Below are 18,127 nucleotides of genomic sequence, written 5' to 3'. Positions count from 1 at the left end.
AATGTACCGACCGCACGGCGGCAGGCCCAAAGCTAAGTCACATGTGGGTTGAAGGGTTCACTACAAGTGCAGCCCTGCAGTGCCTGCATGCGGAAGGGCCTTCACTACTGGAGCGAGATCCAGAGGGCGTTTGGTCTACTCTTCCACGCTGTCCAGACGTGGTGGAAGAGGTGGGCGAACTCACACTTTACCCCAGCAATCACCACCTGCAGAGAACGCATTCCTACTGCTGGGTGGACACAGGCGGGGTGGACAATTTTGCACATCCAGCCACACAGTCTGATAACAACCAGTAACGCCACGGTGGCAGCTGACGATGTGTGCGTGTTGAACTTCGTAGGTGCGGGAGAAGGACAACAAGCTAAACACAAAGGCAGTTCTAAAGAAATGAGTTTTCAATCTAGATTTTAAAATGCGTAGCTCCAGCGGCTTCCGAATAACGGACGGAGGAGCGTTCCAGACGGCCGCAGAAGCGCATCTGAAAGCGCGCGAGGCGGTGACCGCCGCCTTTGTCGATGGCCAGTCAAAAGCCGCTGCTGCTGCTGCGAGGATGACCGGATTTTTTGTGCTGGTTTATGCTCCTTGGTGAGAGACACCTTTGCTTAAATTACAAAATATACACACATTAATATTGAAACTAGTTTATTACTAGTGTATAGATAATTGGATTCCTCCTGCAGTTTAAATACAGGGATTCTTCTACGTACGAATATTTGACTTACGAACTTTCAGAGATACGAACAAACCTGTCCCTAAGTCGAGTCGTAAGCTTAACCGCGGCGCAATAGATGGCGGTGGTGGTGGCAACTACGTCTGCAGAACGTGAAGAACCAGTGGCATCTACAGGCGATTATACAACTTTTAAAGCCATTCCCTGTGTTTAACGTACTCAACGTACAACACGTTTGGAATCGACAGTAGTAAAGTTGGACTTACGAACAAATCGACTTACGAACAGCCCTCTGGATCCTAACTCGTTCGTAAGTAGAGGAGTCTATGTACTGTAGTAGTATATAATGTAGTTGTATATAATGTAGTGTCGTGGTACATAATGTAATGTAGTAGTATATAGTAGTGTAGTAGTATATAATGTAGTGTCGTGGTGTATAATATAATGTAGTAGTATACAATGTATAGTAGTACTGTACATGCCGTACAACACGTTTGGAATCGACAGTAGTAAAGTTGGACTTACGAACAATTCGACTTACGAACAAGACCTCTGGAAACTGACTCGTTCGTAAGTAGAGGAGTCCCTGTAGAGAACGCTCACGCCTCCGAGTGGGATGGCTCTGCTGCCTCCTACAGGCAATCAGAGCGGTAGCCACGCGAACAGCGGGCGCCCTGAATGTCAGATTTAGAATCTGAATATTTCTAGATTTGAAGCTTTCGTGACTGCAATGATTCATATTCTTAGGTTTTTTTCGGTAAAGTCACGTAGGTGAAAAATAAAAATTAATAAAAGTAAAATAAAAAGCCTCACAATAATAATTTCCAGGGTCTACCTTGGCTCCTCCCACCCTCAACCAGTATATATACAAGGACTGTTTTCTTGGAATTTCTCTTACTTGATACAGCTATCGTGCTGTGACGGTTCCACCTGAAGACGGAGGCTTGTGTTGCCTCCGAAACGTCGTGATTTTTATTTTATTTTTATTTTACTTTTATTAATTTTAATTTAATTTATTTACCTACGTGACTTTACCGAAAAAACCTAAGAAAATGAATATTTGTTTCGACTGCCGATCCAGCCCTTGTTTACCACTGTGCTAGAGAAGGCGATGCGGTGATGGAAGGACCCGCATCATCTAGCAGGGGTCCTTTGCCATCACAGACGTCATCGTCATCACGATCCGTGGGGCAGATGGCCCCGAGTCGGTGCCCACTCCAATTCCGTCGTTTGTTTTCACTCTCCTCTCCGTCTTGCGGTGCCAAGATGCTCAAGAAGTGTCCACTTCTCTCTGGCAACACAGTCTCTTACGATGTCGTCATTGTCACGACATCCTCTGTTCGACTCTTCCTCTCTTTCCGAGACTTTCCATTTTTCCGAACAACAACAACAACAACACTTTTCATGTTTCTGTTGTTGTTGTCCAACCGTCTTCTGTGTCGTCATGTCTCTTTTATTGATTTATTTACGGCCGAAGACTCAGAGGAACCCCCCGGTCACGCGTTTCTATCCAGGCTTGGGTCTGTGGACCGCCGAGGCAGAGTTTCCCAGACTGCACACAACAACAACAGCAACAACAATAATAATAATAAACAACAACATCCGGCAATTGCCACTAAGTGGCGGTGACGTCACCGCTGCGCTTGTGCCAGGCTAGGTGTACTTTAAGGCCACTTTAAGTGTCGGAAGGATCGCTGGCAGGTGGTCACGGGACAGACCCCAGGTGCCATGGGTTGCCTCACTGAGTTGACTGAGATGATTGAGTTGACTGAGATGATTGAGGTGATTGGGGTGATTGAGGTGATTGACTTGACTGAGATGACTGACATGACTGAGCTATGCCGCCCACTGTGCCGACTCGCTGTGTTTTATCGGCCCCGGGGCTCCGCTCGTTGTTGTGAGTGTTGCTCCACGCACACAAAGACAAAGCTCCCCCGTATAGCCTGAGCAGACTGCTGGGGCAAGTGCTGTTGGCGAGTAGCACCTACGAAGGCCGGCACGTGGCACACGAGGGGGTGGGTGGCCAGCATCACGCCCGGCCGCCTTTGTCTCCCTAGTGACGACGTTTACACGCCGCACTGGGTTCTCATTTCAGGCTGAGTCGATCTAGGGGTAGGGGAGGCCCAGGACCGGTTCAGATAATCGTCACTGGGGTTGGCTGTTAGAATCGAACTCGGGTCACCAGGTTCATAGCGCAGCGCGCTAACCGCTACACCACCGCTCCCCCACACACACCACTACACACACACACTACACACACTACACACACACACACCACCCACACACACACACACACACACCACACACACACCACACACACACCACACACACACACACCACACACACACACCACACACACACACCACCCACACACACCACCCACACACACCACACACACACAGCACACACACACACCACACACACACACTACACACACACACTACACACACCACACACACACCACCCATACACACCACACACACACTACACACACCACACACACACACACTACACACACTACACACACACTACACACACACTACACACACCACACACACCTGCACGTGACCACACACACACTACACACACCACACACACCACACACCACACACACTACACACACACCACACACACACACACCACACACACACACTACACACACACACTACACACACTACACACTACACAAACCTGCACGTGACCACAGTGACCGCTGCTCGCTCTGTGCTCAGCTCCACTGTTGCTAACGGCAACCAACGGGAGACCCAAACATTGGCCGCGGTGAGCGCCGTGAGTGGTGAGCGATGAGAGTGGTGAGCGATGAGAGTGGTGAGCGCGGTGAGTGGTGTGCGATGAGAGTGGTGAGCGATGAGAGTGGTGAGCGCGGTGAGTGGTGAGCGATGAGAGTGGTGAGCGATGAGAGTGGTGAGCGCGGTGAGTGGTGAGCGATGAGAGTGGTGAGCGCGGTGAGTGGTGAGCGATGAGAGTGGTGAGCGATGAGAGTGGTGAGCGCGGTGAGTGGTGAGCGATGAGAGTGGTGAGCGATGAGAGTGGTGAGCGCGGTGAGTGGTGAGCGATGAGAGTGGTGAGCGCGGTGAGTGGTGAGAATGGTGAGCGCGGTGAGCGTTGAGCCGTGAGAGCCGTGAGTGGTGAGAGTGGTGAGCGCGGTGAGTGGTGAGCGCGGTGAGTGGTGAGCGATGAGAGTGGTGAGCGCGGTGAGTGGTGAGAATGGTGAGCGCGGTGAGCGTTGAGCCGTGAGAGCCGTGAGTGGTGAGAGTGGTGAGCGCGGTGAGTGGTGAGCGCGGTGAGTGGTGAGCGATGAGAGTGGTGAGCGCGGTGAGTGGTGAGAATGGTGAGCGCGGTGAGCGTTGAGCCGTGAGAGCCGTGAGTGGTGAGAGTGGTGAGCGCGGTGAGTGGTGAGCGCGGTGAGTGGTGAGCGATGAGAGTGGTGAGCGCGGTGAGTGGTGAGAATGGTGAGCGCGGTGAGCGTTGAGCCGTGAGAGCCGTGAGTGGTGAGAGTGGTGAGAGCCGTGAGCCGTGACCGGTGAGAGTGGTGAGCCGTGAGCTTGAGGAGGAACCAGGGCGAGTGAACCGTGCGGTGACTTGCCCCGCCGTGCGGTTTGTATCTTCCCGCCGTGCCAATCGCGTCTGCGTTCATTGCCGGCATGCCGCTGGGATCGGGTAAACCGGTTCGTGGGAGCGGGTTACCGGTTCTTCTGGCGTGCTTGACAGGAGCGGACGATCGCTCACGGCTCGCGACAAGCTGGGATCAACTTCATCCTCCTCCCTCTCTCTCTCGTGTCTCTGACTCATGTCTTCACTGTTAAGTTGTTATTAGTGTTACTAATACTACTAACGCTTGTTTGCCCTAAAGAGTCTCAAGACCCCTTTTTCAGGAGGGTCCTGCCAAAGTTTTTTTCTGTTTTGTTATAGGGACGCGATGTTGTTGCTGTGTGTGCGATCCCAAATGAGTCATTTGCGGGTCATATTTCAGCGCTGGTATATTTGGCCAATATCAGTTGCGTTGTGTGTTTTAGCTGCGGGAGGAAACCTGAGAGCCCAGAGTAAACCCACGGGGAGAGAGAGAGGGAGAGCATACAAACATACAAGGCTCCACGCAGAAAGGGGCCGTCCATAAATGACGTCACGCACCTAAGGGGGGGCGGTCAGACATTTGTGACGATGTGTGACGAGGGGGGGGGGGTTGAGAAATGTGACGTCACATCAATATGCGCAACTTTTAATAAATATAGACAACACGTTCTACTTAATAAAATAGACGTTTTAATAAATGTTTTCTCCTACAACATCAGAGTGCAGCGCCACATTAAATACGCACTACAATGACAATAGTTTAAAACGATTTGAAGCACGTTTTATATTTTTTTTTGGGGGGGGGGGGCAGAGCTTTGTGACGTCATATTTGAGGGGGTCTGACTTTTTGTGACGCCGTGTGACGAAGGGGGGGGGGGGTCAAAAATCGTCCAAAATCGCGTGACGTCATTTATGGACGGCTCCTAAGAGAACTAAACGGTTTTTAATCCACGTGGCGATCAAGAATAATGACGGGCGGCCAAGGAACGGAGCACGTCTGAGGTTTACGTCCGCCGTGGAGATGGAATGAGGAACTCAGGTGGTGTGCAGGTGCCAGGTGGACCCTGACAGCACCGCGAGATGTGTGCACTGCATGTGCCTTCAACTTCTTTCGCACCGTAGGTAGCCCAGCGTGCCAATCGCAGGTGCAGGGGGAAGGACAACAAACTAAAATCACTTCAAAAAAATAGAGTTTTCAATCAAGAAGCAGCTTGTGGATTGACAAAGGCTGCCTAGGACGACGCTGAGCTCCGCGTGCCTCTGCGTCGCCTCCCAGGGTGGCACCTGGAGGGGCTTCATGGAGAACCTTCTGGACATCCGAGAGTCGGAGGAGTCGGAGGAGGAGGAGAAGCAGGAGGCTGAAGCAGCCGGGGCCCCGGTGGCCGAGCAGAGCCCGGACGTGCCGAGCGAGGCCGCTCCCTGCGACCGCGACGTCTGTGACGGGGCCAGGCGGCGGGAGGGAGAACTTCGCTCACAGGAGGCGAGTTTGCTGCCCCACTCCGCGCTTGCTGCCAGCGTGGGGTGTCCACGATGGAGACGCATGGGGCGGTGACGCTGCTCCAGCGGTGCCACCACACTCGTGGTGGCACCACACTCGTGTCGTGCCACCAGCGGTAGTGGCGACGCGGTTTCAGCGGTGGCACGATCGCCGCTCTTGGCAGAGGTTCTTGATTTGTGCAGCACAATGCCAAACTCTGGTCCCGTTTTGGCATTGCAATGTCTCATCAGCAGTCAGGCTCGCTGAAGTGATGCACCCCCAGAAGGCCGCGTGGTTGTATTTATGTATGTATGCTGAACTTCTTTCGCACCGTACGTAGCCGACCGTGCTAATCGGAGTGCGGATGATGGCATGCGTATTTATACTTTTATTAAGTCGAGGGACAGATGCGGAAAGTAAGCAACATTATCTGCTTGGTAGTCTTGTTCGCTGCCACCACTGAGCTCAACTTCTAACTGGCCACAATCGTGTGCGCGTGTGTGCCTTAACGCACACCCCAATCAATTTCAGAGTGAGGATGAATTACGGTGCCATATCTCTAGCGAGGGACGCCTGTCCAAGGAGACGTTTTTGTCACCGTGAACATTTTAATCGCGCGCCTGCTGTGACGTGCGGTGTTGTCCACGGTCTATCGATGACGCAGGCTGTCCCCCTCGATCATCGTTCTTGACCTCGAGTCTAGACCACAAACCCTGATTTGCCTACGAACCACAACACGACAATCACTGCACTCTGACAGCCACTGCTCGTTTAATGTTTAACCGTGGAATTTTCCTTTGCAGTGACTCATCGCTGGCACACAAACAAACACGCGCACACACACACACACGCGCACACACTCACACATGACCTACACACACAGACGCATGCGGAGGCCGAGTTAGACATCAGTCACAAATAACCTGCAGTTTGCTTCCCATAGCGCTGCATAGTCCCGTCGCTGTGCGGGTAACAGGGACCCCCCTTGTGTTGGTCAAACTTCCCTGTAACATTTGCAAGTGAAAGCTCCCACTGAGTCGACAATCGGGTCTCCACATAAGCTCCCTGTGACTTGCTGTGCGGGATTAACCAACGCGCTGCCCACGGACAAAGTGGTCTTGGGTCACGCGAGTTGGCCGCTGCATCGAGCCGTCATCATCGGCCAAGCCTCGGATGTGATCATCCACGACAGCGCAGTGGGAGTCTGTGTGCTCTCGCCCCCTGTTTGTCCCCCATGGGTTCCCTCCAGGTTCTCCTATGTCCTCCCATGGCTGAAACGAAACCACGCAACTTGTGGTTGGCCAAACATCTCAATGCTGAACAAAAAAAGCCGCTGCAAATGTCTCAATTGGGATCGCGCGCACACCAGCAACATCGCCCTCCCCCTACCGTGACAAGCTGGCAGGAGCCTCCTGAAAACAAGTCTTGAGACTAAATCTTGACTTAAAACTTTCGTGACTGCAGGAATTCAGATTCTTTGGGTCGTTCGGTAAAGTCACGTAGATAGGTTTAAAAAATAATACCAAAAACTACGACGTTTCGATAGCAACACCAGCGTCGTCATCAGGTGACGATCGCTTGTGTTGCGATCGAAACGTCGTAGTTTTTTGTAAACAAAATTGAACCTATCTACGTGACTTTACCGAAAGACCCCAAAACACGAGTCTGGAGACTCACGGAGATTTGTACTGGGTTAAAAAAGCATGAATATTTAGTAAATAAAGCAACGCTGTACAAACACATACATTGCGGCAAAGTAATAATACGAAGTAATAACAACCCTCAAACAGAGGCCGACTCTAGAAGCTTCCCCAGAGGGTTGTGGTAAGCTCCCATTATTCCACGAAATTTAAACAGGGACCCCAGATTAATAATACAATAGTTCAAGGTATTTTGTCTGGTAAATATCAATCAAATAACTATGTTTGTCGGGTCTCAGTGGCGGTGGGGTGGGACCACACACCGCCTTTCAGTGTCAGCAGCGGTCAGCCAGGAACGCATCGGCAAATAAGTCTCGACGATTTTTCGAGAGGGACCATCATCGGGATATTTTGCGTCTTTTTTAAATCTTTTTTTCCCTCTCCGTAAATAAAAGTCTACTTCCAAATAAAAGAGCAATCGAGTTAAGAGCCGCATATGGCTCACAGGGTTATACCTAATAAATGAAACTGAAAAGGACGCTGCTGTGGGACAGTTGGGAGGCGATACCCCCCCCTGCAACAATGAGGAGTGACGCTCACAACAACGAGTGGAGCGCCGGGCGTATAAAACTCAGCGAGGTGTCAACATTGGGGCGCCCAGTCGCCTCGATCAACCCAAAACCACCTTGGGGTCTATCCCATGACTTCCTGCCAGCAGCGGGCCTATGACAAACTTCATGTGGGCCTCAGAGTGCACCTAGCCTGGCACCAGTGCTAAGTTGACATCACTGCCACTTGGTGGCGATTGGCGGCTGCTGTTTTTGATTCATGATTGTGTTATTGTTCTAAAACTCCGATCGCGACGCGATCTACCAATACTCAATTCACAATCACCAAGTTGACTGCTAAAAAAACCAACGTGTTGATTTGTTGTTTGTGTTGTGTGTGTGTTCGTCTCTGTGCCTCCGTGTACTCGAATCAAGCTGCATGTGCATCTACATTTCTGTGTGTGCGTGTGTGGGAGCGGCGGCGCAGTAGTTAGCGCGCTGCGCTACGAACCCGACCTACGTACATATGTTGAACTTCTTTCGCACCTTACGTAGCCAACGACCCGAGCTCGATTACCTCTCACGACCAATAACAGTGGCGAATATTTGAACCGGTACTGGGCTTCTTCTAGGTCGACTCAGCCTAAAATCAATACCTGGCGTGGTGCGGAAAACATCGCGACGTGGGAGACAAAGGCGGCCGGGCGTGGTCCCTGGCCGCACCACCCGCCTCTGTAGGGGTGCTACTCGATACTCGCTCTCGGCACTTTTCCCAACAGCCCCCCTCCCCCCGCGTCTCACGGGGGGGGGGGTCTTCGTCTGCTTGTCGTGTGCCCCAGGACGTGGCGACTTCGTGCCGCTCCTGCGGCCGCCCCAGCGAGTGGCTGCTTCACGTGGCCGCCGGCGGCCCTCCTGATCGCACGGTGAGCGGCAGGGTGCCAAGTCTCGGCACGCGCGCACAAACACAAGAGACTAAGATCCCCCGCATGGCCTTGACGGACTGTTGGGGCAAGTGCCGAGGGGTGGGTGGTCAGCACCACACCCGGCCGCCTTTGTCTCCCCAGTGGCGATGTTTACGACACGCAGCACCAGGTAATCGTTTGATGCTGAGTCGACCTAGGGGAGGCCCAAGACCGGTTCAGATAATCGTCACCCGTGTTGGCCGTGAGCGAAATAGAACTCGGGTTGCCTCGTTCATAGCGCAGAATGCTACCGGTTTATTTACTTTCTCTACGAGGTAAGCCTCACTGAGCTGTGTAGCTCTTTTTCAGAAGCGACCCGTCACAAGTTATAGCTCAGCGAAGTGGCTTATCACGTGGAAATGTATAGCAGCCACATACTATAAACGTGTGGTGATGTTGACTCTAAATGTGGAGGAAAAAACCGAGGACCGGGAGAAAAACCCAAGCGACCACGGGGAGAGAGACACGCAGACTCTAAATAAACAGCAGGCGTCAGGGTCGGGATCGAACCCACGACCTCCTGTATACCTAGCGAGGCAGTTAACATCTCGCCACTGCAGCCCTCCCTATACATATATGCACAGAGACAGATTAATTCACAAACTAGTACACACACGCGCGCAGGTGAATAAAAATGCAAATATAAAGAGAGAAACGAATTGCATCTGTCGGTAAACACAGGCCCAGCTGGCTGCCATTTGGCCCACAAGGTTGTTTGTATTTGCGCAGTGTGTGTGTGTGTTTATGCCAGTTTCAAGTTCTCATTACAGAATTAAAATCTCCTCTGGAATGTTTGTACAGTCCCCACCCGTCCCTCGAAGCACGCTCATTTACCTCATTAAAGTTTTTCATGACGAACGCCTCGGGGCAAAATTACTAAAGTGCGCCCCCATACCATCGTGAGATCTTGGATAGTCAGCGGGGCTGAGCTTCGTTGCTTTTGGACGGGAGACGCCCGAGACTTGCCAGGTGACCCTCCCCCCCCCACGACCGAGGCTTGCCAGGTGACCCTCCCCCCCACGACCGAGACTTGCCAGGTGACCCCCCCCCCACGACCGAGACTTGCCAGGTGACCCCCGTGACGCCGCCGCCAATCTCCCACCTCCCACGGAGCGATTGGGGCCAGCAGCGCTTTGTCGGGCCGGCACGCACACCAAGGGAGAAACGGTGGGCACGCCATGCCTCGAACGCGCAGAATCGGAGACTCTTCCTCTCCCGTGTCCGACTGCTGCTATGAATTGAAAGTTTCGTGACTGCAAGGATCCATACTCTTTTGCTCTTACGGTAAAGTCACGTAGGTGAAAAAAATAAACAAAAAAAATAAAAAATAGAAATAAATCACGACGTTTCGATTACAACACAAGCAATCATCATCAGGTGTGACAACCACAAATTTTTTTATTGCTGTGGTTGTCACACCTGATGATGATTGCTTGTGTTGCAATCGAAACGTCGTGATTTATTTCTATTTTCTATTTTAGTTATTTTATTATTTTATTTTTCACCGACGTGACTTTACCGAAAGAACCAAAGATTATGCTGCTATGAACTCCAAAATACGAACCGCGGAATTCCACAGAGCGGTTCCACTCTCCCCATGTCTCTGTGCAGTGGTTCTGCTGCCAGGCGCTTTGGGAGACGGCGCGAGAGGCGTGGGGTCACGAGGTGCGGGCTCCATGGCACGACGAGGATGCGGAAGGTTCCAATCGCGCAGTCCTCGTCCAGGAGTAAGAGACGACACGCGCCGTTCCTGTCCCTCCACTCGTGAGTCTCAAGACTCGTTTTAAAGAGGGTCCTGCCAGGTTTTCGCATTGCCGGGCGATGTTGCTGCTGTGCGCGATCCCAGTTGAGCAATTTGCAGCGTAATGTTTCAGCATTGGGATGTTAGTTCGATACGAGTTAACATTGTATGTTTTGGATTGTAATTTCCCTACAAATACGTAAATGCAATTTGTACGACTCTTGCGAGACCTCTCGTAAACACTCATCAAGTGTCAGTTAAAGCGGCGGCTCGAACCCTGTGCCCCGCACACCAATTATTCACTTTTCGTTTCAACGTCGCTCCATTCTGTCGCGCGCCAAGTCCTGTTTGGTAGCTCCACGTGTTGCCGGCGGCAGTTGTTGGCAACGATTGCCTGGAAATTCCGCCCCCCCCCCCCCCACCGAGGGGAATCGTGGTCTCTGAACGGGAACGCACGGCATGACTGTGCGCTCGTGGTGCGCTAACGGTGCGGCGTGGTGCGGTGCGATGTGGTGTGTGGTGGGGTGTAATGGTTGTGCGATGTGGTGCGGCGTGGAGCGGTGGGGTGCGATGAGGTGCGGTGTGGAGCGGCGTGGAGCGGTGCGATGTGGTGCGGTGGGGTGCGATGGTGGTGCGATATGGTGCGGTGTTAGTCGCGTAGCAGGCGGTGTCACCCAGACGCCCTCCTCTCTCCGTGCTGCAGGCGGAGGGATCGCATCGTGGCGCGGATTCTGGAGCGACAGGACGGTAGGGCCCTGGCCGTGAGGACGTGACGGCTCCTGCCCCAGCCCCACTCGATGTTCTCAATAGTTTAGACGTTATGTTGTTTGCGTGCACATATTCTCCGATCCGTGCATTCCAATGTATCCAAAAGTAATCCCGCACCTCCGTTGCTCACGGATGGCTACGTACGGCACGAAATAAGTTCAACGTACGCGTTCACAAAGTAATTCCCTCTCTCCGCGCAATTTTCAGTTTTGTGTTCCCGAGTTTTCATCAACGACCACGGGCGCGTCTGAACCACGTGGCGCAGCGCTCCACAACATGCGGGGGTCCTCGTGATGTCACCCTGGGGGGTGTGTGCCGGGTGGTTTCTCCGCAGAGCTGCACCGCACCCTCTCGTTCGCGCTGCCCGCCCACCCCGCGGAGCCGCACGCCGCCGCCGCACGGCAGCCCGGGGCCCGGCCACACGCACGGGTACGGCGCCATGGGGCATTCCCTCTGGGTTTGCTGAGAGTGCAGAGGAGTAACTTGGGCTAAGAGATGTTGACTATCTCGCCTGGTGTACAGGGGGTATGGGTTCGATCATGACCCTGACGCCTGCTGCTGTATATTTGGAATTTGCGTGTCTCTCTCTTTCATCATCATCACGGTGGCGTGGAGATGTTGACTACCTCGCCTGGCGTACAGGAGGGCATGGGTTCGATCTTGACCCTGACGCCTGCTGCTGTATATTTGGAGTTTGCGTGTCTCTCTTTCATCCTCATCACGGTGGCTAGGAGATGTTAACTACCTCGCCTGGTGTACAGGAGTGCGTGGGTTCGATCCTGACCCTGACGCCTGCTGCTTTACATTTGAAGTTCGCATGTCTCTCTCTCCCCGTGGTCATACAGATTTTTCTCTCCGCATTTAGAGGATTGGGCTGCTATACATTTTTCCACGTGATGATAAGCCACTTCGTTGAGCTATCATTTGTGGCCAGGTCACTTCTGCAAAAGAGCTACGTAGCTCAGTGGGCATCACCTGGCAAAATAAAATAACAACAAACCGTTTGAGTTTAAGTATGGCCACAGGTTGGACGGCATCAGGGACGATGCACGTCGGGCCCTCGTGGGGACCCTCCCGCTTCTGTCTGCGATGACTCCTCCGTAGGGACCGCTCATCCCCGGCGACGTCTGTGCGCAGCGCGGAGACGTCGTGGAGCGCTTCTATGAAGGCGGACGCAAGTTTTCGACCTTTTTTGCAGACGGGACAGGGCAAGTGCTGTATCCTTCTGAAGCCCGCAGAGCGCGGATAGCCATCAAGGTGCATTTGTACACGAGAGGCTTCGGAACAACGCAGCATTCCGGGTGAATGATGATCCAGTGCTCACCGATTCACCCAGCCACCCCCTTTATCACTCTCTTATCGCTACTTCTACTACCGCCATATTTTACTGTTCCTGTGAACTTCACTCGTTGCTTCCTCCACCCATGTTTGGACTCGGTCCACCAGCCACTGACCGTTTCACCTCACTGCTTTCAACCACCACACTGCAGGTCGTAACAACAGACCCACCACTCACTCGCTCACTCACTCACCCACTCACTCACTCTCTCACCCACTCACTCACCCACTCACCACACTGCAGGTCGTAACAACAGACCCACTACTCACTTATCCACTCACTCACCCACTCACTCACTCTCTCACCCACTCACCCATTCACCACACTGCAAGTCGTAACAGACCCACCACTCACTCACTCGCCCACTCACTCACCCACTCACCCATTTACCACACTACAGGTCGTAACAACAGACCCACCACTCACTCGCCCACTCACTCACCCACTCACTCTCTCACCCACTCACTCACCCACTCACTCACCCACTCACTCACCCACTCACTCTCGCACCCACTCACTCACCCACTCACCACACTGCAGGTCGTAACAACAGACCCACCACTCACTCGCCCACTCACTCACCCACCCACTCACTCACCCACCCACTCACTCTCTCACCACACTGCAGGTCACAACACTTAATTCTGCTTCTTGCCTTGCACTGATCGACTTTGGAATTCTCTCCCATCGTGTCTCTTTCCCCAACGCTCCCGTAACCTTGCCCAATTCTAGAAACGTGCCAACCCTTATCTATTCCAACTTTGACAGTGCTGCTTGTTCCTGGTTGATTTACGTTTTTGCCCTTTGGATCTGTGCTAAGCAACTGTAAAAAAAAGCAAAGTGAGGTGGTTGCTCTTTAGAGCAAAGGCCCTCCCCCCTGCCTCGCTATCGTGTGAAGTGTCATAACAAGGCCACTCGAATACAAACAACGCAGTGACTCCCTTCCCCAAGATGAATGATTCGCGTGGGGGTCGTGCAGCCAGAACACCAACATGTTTACATCATCTCTTGCCTTATCAGAGACCACCACAGCATCTTACAGAGGACAAGCCGATGATCAGTGGGCAGATCAGCTCCACGGTAGCTCCTGGTGTCAAGGACACTCATATGTATGTTGAACTTCTTTCGCACCGTACGTAGCCAACCGTGCTAATTTTAGGTGCGGGGGAAGGACACCAAACTAAACACAAAAATCATTACTAAAGAAAATTAGTTTTCAATTTGGAGAGTAGTGGCCTCACTGGGCCCTGGGTGCAGACGTTCAGAATGAACTCCGCATTCGAGGCGCAAACATTGCACCTCCTGGCTTGGACATTTCCTCCTCGTCGTACACACTGGTGGTGGAACCATCAGAACATCACCAGGCCAGTGCGCAAATCTCCTTCATCGATGGGAAATGTAAGACGAGCCACGGCAGTGCGATTGTGGCCGTGCAAACCAAACTATGGACCATGTAGCAAACCCATAGAGATACATAGAAGCTCATTGAGATAGAGACCCATGGAGATATATAGAGACCCATGGAGATACATTTTCACAGAGACCCATAGAGATAGTAGACAAGCCACGGCAGTGCAGCCATTCAGCCCAAACTATGGACCACACAGAAAGAACAGCTGTGCTCTGCGCTCCTTCAGCGGAGGAGGAATCGCAAAGCTACACAAACAAACTATCTCCTTATCCCCTCTCGTCATGGCCAAGCGGAGGAGCACCGGGAGGTGAACAATCTCCGAGCGAGTTGTCCTTCACCCGCACCTCCAATTAGCACGGTTGGCTACGTACGGTGCGAAAGAAGTTCAACGCACATTGGCGTCTAGCGCCTGAAGAACACAGGTCACAAAGTTAAAACAACGAACAATACAAAAACACGATAGGAGTTGAGGTAAGCAAATCACAAAGCATTTTTTAAAATTCATTTTACCAGGTAAGGCCCACTGAGTTATTAGTCCTATTTCAGAAGTGACCTGGCGATCACAATGAGAGCTGAACGAGTTGTCTTATCACGTGGACAATGAAAGCAGCCAAATACTCTAAAGGCGTGTTTATTCTAAATGAAGTATGCGTATTAAAATCCGGAGAAAAATCCACGCAACCTATGGGGAGAACATGCAACCTCCAAATAGGCAAGAGGCGTCAGTGTCGATGTTGAACTCTTTTGGCACCGCGCGAATCGGAGGTGCGGGATCGAGCCCACGACCTCTCGCATACCAGGCGAGGAGGTGACCACCTCGCCACGCGGCGTTACTCGCGTGGAGCCTTGACCGCTTTGGCGCTGCGGGGCCAGGGACCCGGCGGGCCGCGTGGTGCTGCAGGCCGTGCGGGGCCCGGGGGGACCCCTCGTGTGGGTCGCGTGGGCCCAGGGCGGCCGCGTCCTCGCCGTGCTTGGGGCCGCGGGCGGAGGCGCCGTGTGTGTGTCAGCCTCGGGGGGCGTCCGGTGAGTCGGCTCGCTCACACAGCTCACACAGCTCACTCACTCACGGCTCTCCTACAACACAGCTCACTCACTCACAGCTCACTCACTCACGGCTCTCCTACAACATAGCTCACTCACTCACAGCTCACTCACTCACACACGGCTCTGCTACAACACAGCTCACTCACTCACAGCTCACTCACTCACACACGGCTCTCCTACAATACAACTCACTCACTCACAGCTCACTCACTCACACACGGCTCTCCTACAACACAGCTCACTCACTCACAGCTCACTCACTCACACACGGCTCTCCTACAATACAACTCACTCACTCACAGCTCACTCACTCACACACGGCTCTCCTACAACACAGCTCACTCACTCACAGCTCACTCACTCACACACGGCTCTCCTACAATACAACTCACTCACTCACAGCTCACTCACTCACACACGGCTCTGCTACAACACAGCTCACTCACTCACAGCTCACTCACTCACACACGGCTCTCCTACAATACAACTCACTCACTCACAGCTCACTCACACACGGCTCTGCTACAATACAACTCACTCACTCAAAGCTCACTCACTCGCACACGGCTCTGCTACAACACAGCTCACTCACTCACACAGCTCACTCGCACGCGGCTCTCCTACAACACAGCTCACTCAGCTCACTCACTCACACACGGCTCTCCTACAATACAACTCACTCACTCACAGCTCACTCACAGCTCGGGATACACGCCGCGTGTCCGCGCCGGTGGTTGTGTGCGGGGAGGCAGGCTGGTGGTCACGCCGAGCGGGGGCCGGTGCTACGGCGCGAGGGGCTGGGAGACGCGGCGCTGGCTCTGGGAGGATGCGGCCGGGCACCACGCGCACCACGGGCACCACGCGCACGCGCCGCCCCTGCAACCCGTGGACGTGCCGCTCGGTGCCCGCGCCCCCCGGGTCCGGCTCCTCACGCGGGAGGACGCGGTGCTGACCTACGTGGCGCGCAACCGCAGCGTCCGTCTCCGCGTAGCCTACCAGCCGGTCAGTGATGACATTCGTCGTCGTCGTCGTTACGTTCGTTGCATACTCACATACGTACGTACGTGGAACTTCTTTCGCGCCGTACGAAGCCAACCGTGGCTAATCGGAGGTGCGGGGGAAGGACAACAAACTAAACACAAAACGTAGCTCTAAAGAAATGAGTTTGTCAGTCTAGATGATGATTTAAAAGTGCATAACTCCAGCGGTTTCCTAATATCGGAAGAGCGTTCCAGACGGCCGCAGAAGCGCATCCGAAAGCGCAGCGCGATGCGGTGACGGCCGCCTTCGTCCGATGGCCCAGCCAGAAGCCGCTGCCGTGAGGATTTTTTAGAGTGCGAGGAATGCCAACAAACTAACTCGGAGTTGTCGTCTCTCGGTGCCCCTCCACCACTCGCCGTGCTGCTGCCCTCTCACAGCCGGGCGGCGGCGAAGCGACGGAGAGAGGCCCGGACTCCGCGGCCTCCGCGGTCACGGAGGCGAGCGACGAGCGGGCGCTGGGGGCCCTCGTGGCCAGGATCCGGGCGGCGCTCGGCGGGCTGCGCCGGGCCGGACGAGCAAGCGACACCAACGCGGAGCGACCAAGCCGCGTGGCTTAGATCGGCGCCACGCGCACGGCAATGGACATCGCCTGGCCTTGCTTCCTCGCCGGCAACGGACGCCTCGAGTGGTGAACCTTCGCTCTGTTGGAGGTCACTCGTGTTCCTTTGCTGCCCCCCACGGTGTAGGGAAGCCGATCCCCCCGGCCACCCGTGCCGTAGACCATCTCCACTGTTCCGTTCCAGGCTCAGGAACTTCGGATCACCCCTCCAGCCTTATTCATATTCTATGGGTCTTTCGGTAAAGCCACGTAGATAGTAAAATAATAAAAATATCACGACGTTTTGATCGCAACACAAGCAATCGTCTTCAGGTGAGAGCCTATATGAAATAAATGGCCCCTCGGTGTCTATACAGGGTGGTGAGGCACAGTCGCATATATGTATATATATGCTTTATAAATCCAAATTGTAATGCAAATTGGTTGATTTTCATCAGAGTTCGTAAGAAGTGATGACGACGGTTGAAATTCATGCAATATTTTGAAGTCAAATGTATAAAGTGCGGTGCGTTTGCGCGTGGCACGGCTCATGCAGCGTTGCGTTTCCACGTCCCTGGAGAGAAGACCCAAGCCGTGCCGGCCCACGGACGCCCCCCCCCCATCGCTAAGACAGAACATTTACTCTACGCATTGTTCTCCCACGGAACGCCTCACAGAGTCTCTATTTTCAGGAGGGATCCTGCCAAATTCTCCCAGTGTTTGGGGCGATGTTGCTGCTGTGTAATTCCATTTGAGTAATTTTTCAGGCAATTTTTCTGAATTGAGATGTTTTGGCCGATGCAATGTCAAGTTCGTCTTGGCTATGGGAGAAAAGCCGAGAACCCGGAGGAAACCGATGCAGCACAGGGGGGAGAACACACAACCCCCGCACAGGCACCCGAGTTGGGGGTTGAACCCAGGAGCCTCTGGAGGTGAAACGCGGGTGTTGCCCCTGCGCCGACACGCTGCTGCCCATCCTGCACATCAGCCGGCAATCGCGATCGGCTCTAAGTGCACGCCAAATGTCCGAAATGCACCTGCAACCAAGTCCCAGACTCTTGACACTCAAACGGGGCATCTTGATAAAAAGCCAAGAGCCCGCTTCAACAGACGTACGTCACGAATGCATCTGCAATGGGGAACTGACACGAACTACGGCTCTTTATTCCAGCAATGACGATCGACGAATCGGTTGCAGTGGTGTAGTGTCGAGCTTAAATCTGATTGGTTGTTCCTGTGAGGCTCACGCGTGTCAGGTGGTTATCGACTTCCTGGATCTGTCCTTAATGATGCTTGGTGTAGTTTCAAGCAAAACGTCATGGGATCCGATTGTGAAAAATAGCTTCAAAGCTCA

General features: G+C 53.3%; 1 protein-coding gene across 7 annotated transcripts; it reads left to right on the top strand.

Annotated features, from left to right (window-relative positions):
- The first annotated feature begins 79 nt into the window (after nt 1–79).
- On the top strand, nt 80–18,090 carry LOC133357635 (uncharacterized). Of its 7 annotated transcripts, none has more exons than XR_009756983.1 (10): nt 80–170; nt 5,541–5,744; nt 8,769–8,852; nt 10,503–10,618; nt 11,336–11,379; nt 11,735–11,829; nt 12,505–12,617; nt 15,024–15,173; nt 15,947–16,196; nt 16,613–16,752. XR_009756983.1 is itself a non-coding variant. In XM_061575699.1 (10 exons), the coding sequence occupies exons 1-10, from the start codon at nt 88–90 to the stop codon at nt 16,790–16,792; spliced, it is 1,356 nt and encodes a 451-aa protein (XP_061431683.1). In that variant the 5' UTR covers nt 80–87; the 3' UTR covers nt 16,793–16,929. The 7 variants fall into 7 exon arrangements, 6 of the variants coding, with proteins under 6 accessions (XP_061431683.1, XP_061431681.1, XP_061431679.1 ...); XM_061575699.1 differs by having other exon boundaries at nt 10,503–10,655; nt 16,613–16,929; XM_061575697.1 differs by lacking the exon at nt 80–170 and adding an exon at nt 3,368–3,467 and having other exon boundaries at nt 12,505–12,657; nt 14,916–15,173; nt 16,613–18,090.
- The last annotated feature ends 37 nt before the right edge of the window (nt 18,091–18,127 follow it).

The sequence above is a fragment of the Lethenteron reissneri genome, chromosome 58 (assembly GCF_015708825.2).
Source record: "Lethenteron reissneri isolate LAM-NWPU_2019-01 chromosome 58, ASM1570882v1, whole genome shotgun sequence".
NCBI classification, from domain to species: Eukaryota; Metazoa; Chordata; class Hyperoartia; order Petromyzontiformes; family Petromyzontidae; genus Lethenteron; species Lethenteron reissneri.
This window is presented reverse-complemented; position numbering and strand designations above follow the sequence as displayed.

Bases quoted from the DNA above. Each gene is read 5' to 3' on its own strand.
- LOC133357635 (XM_061575694.1), top strand. The intron at 8,853-10,502 runs GTGAGCGGCAGG...GTCTCTGTGCAG, and splicing joins GCGGCCCTCCTGATCGCACG to TGGTTCTGCTGCCAGGCGCT. The intron at 15,174-15,946 runs GTGAGTCGGCTC...GCGGGGAGGCAG, and splicing joins TCAGCCTCGGGGGGCGTCCG to GCTGGTGGTCACGCCGAGCG.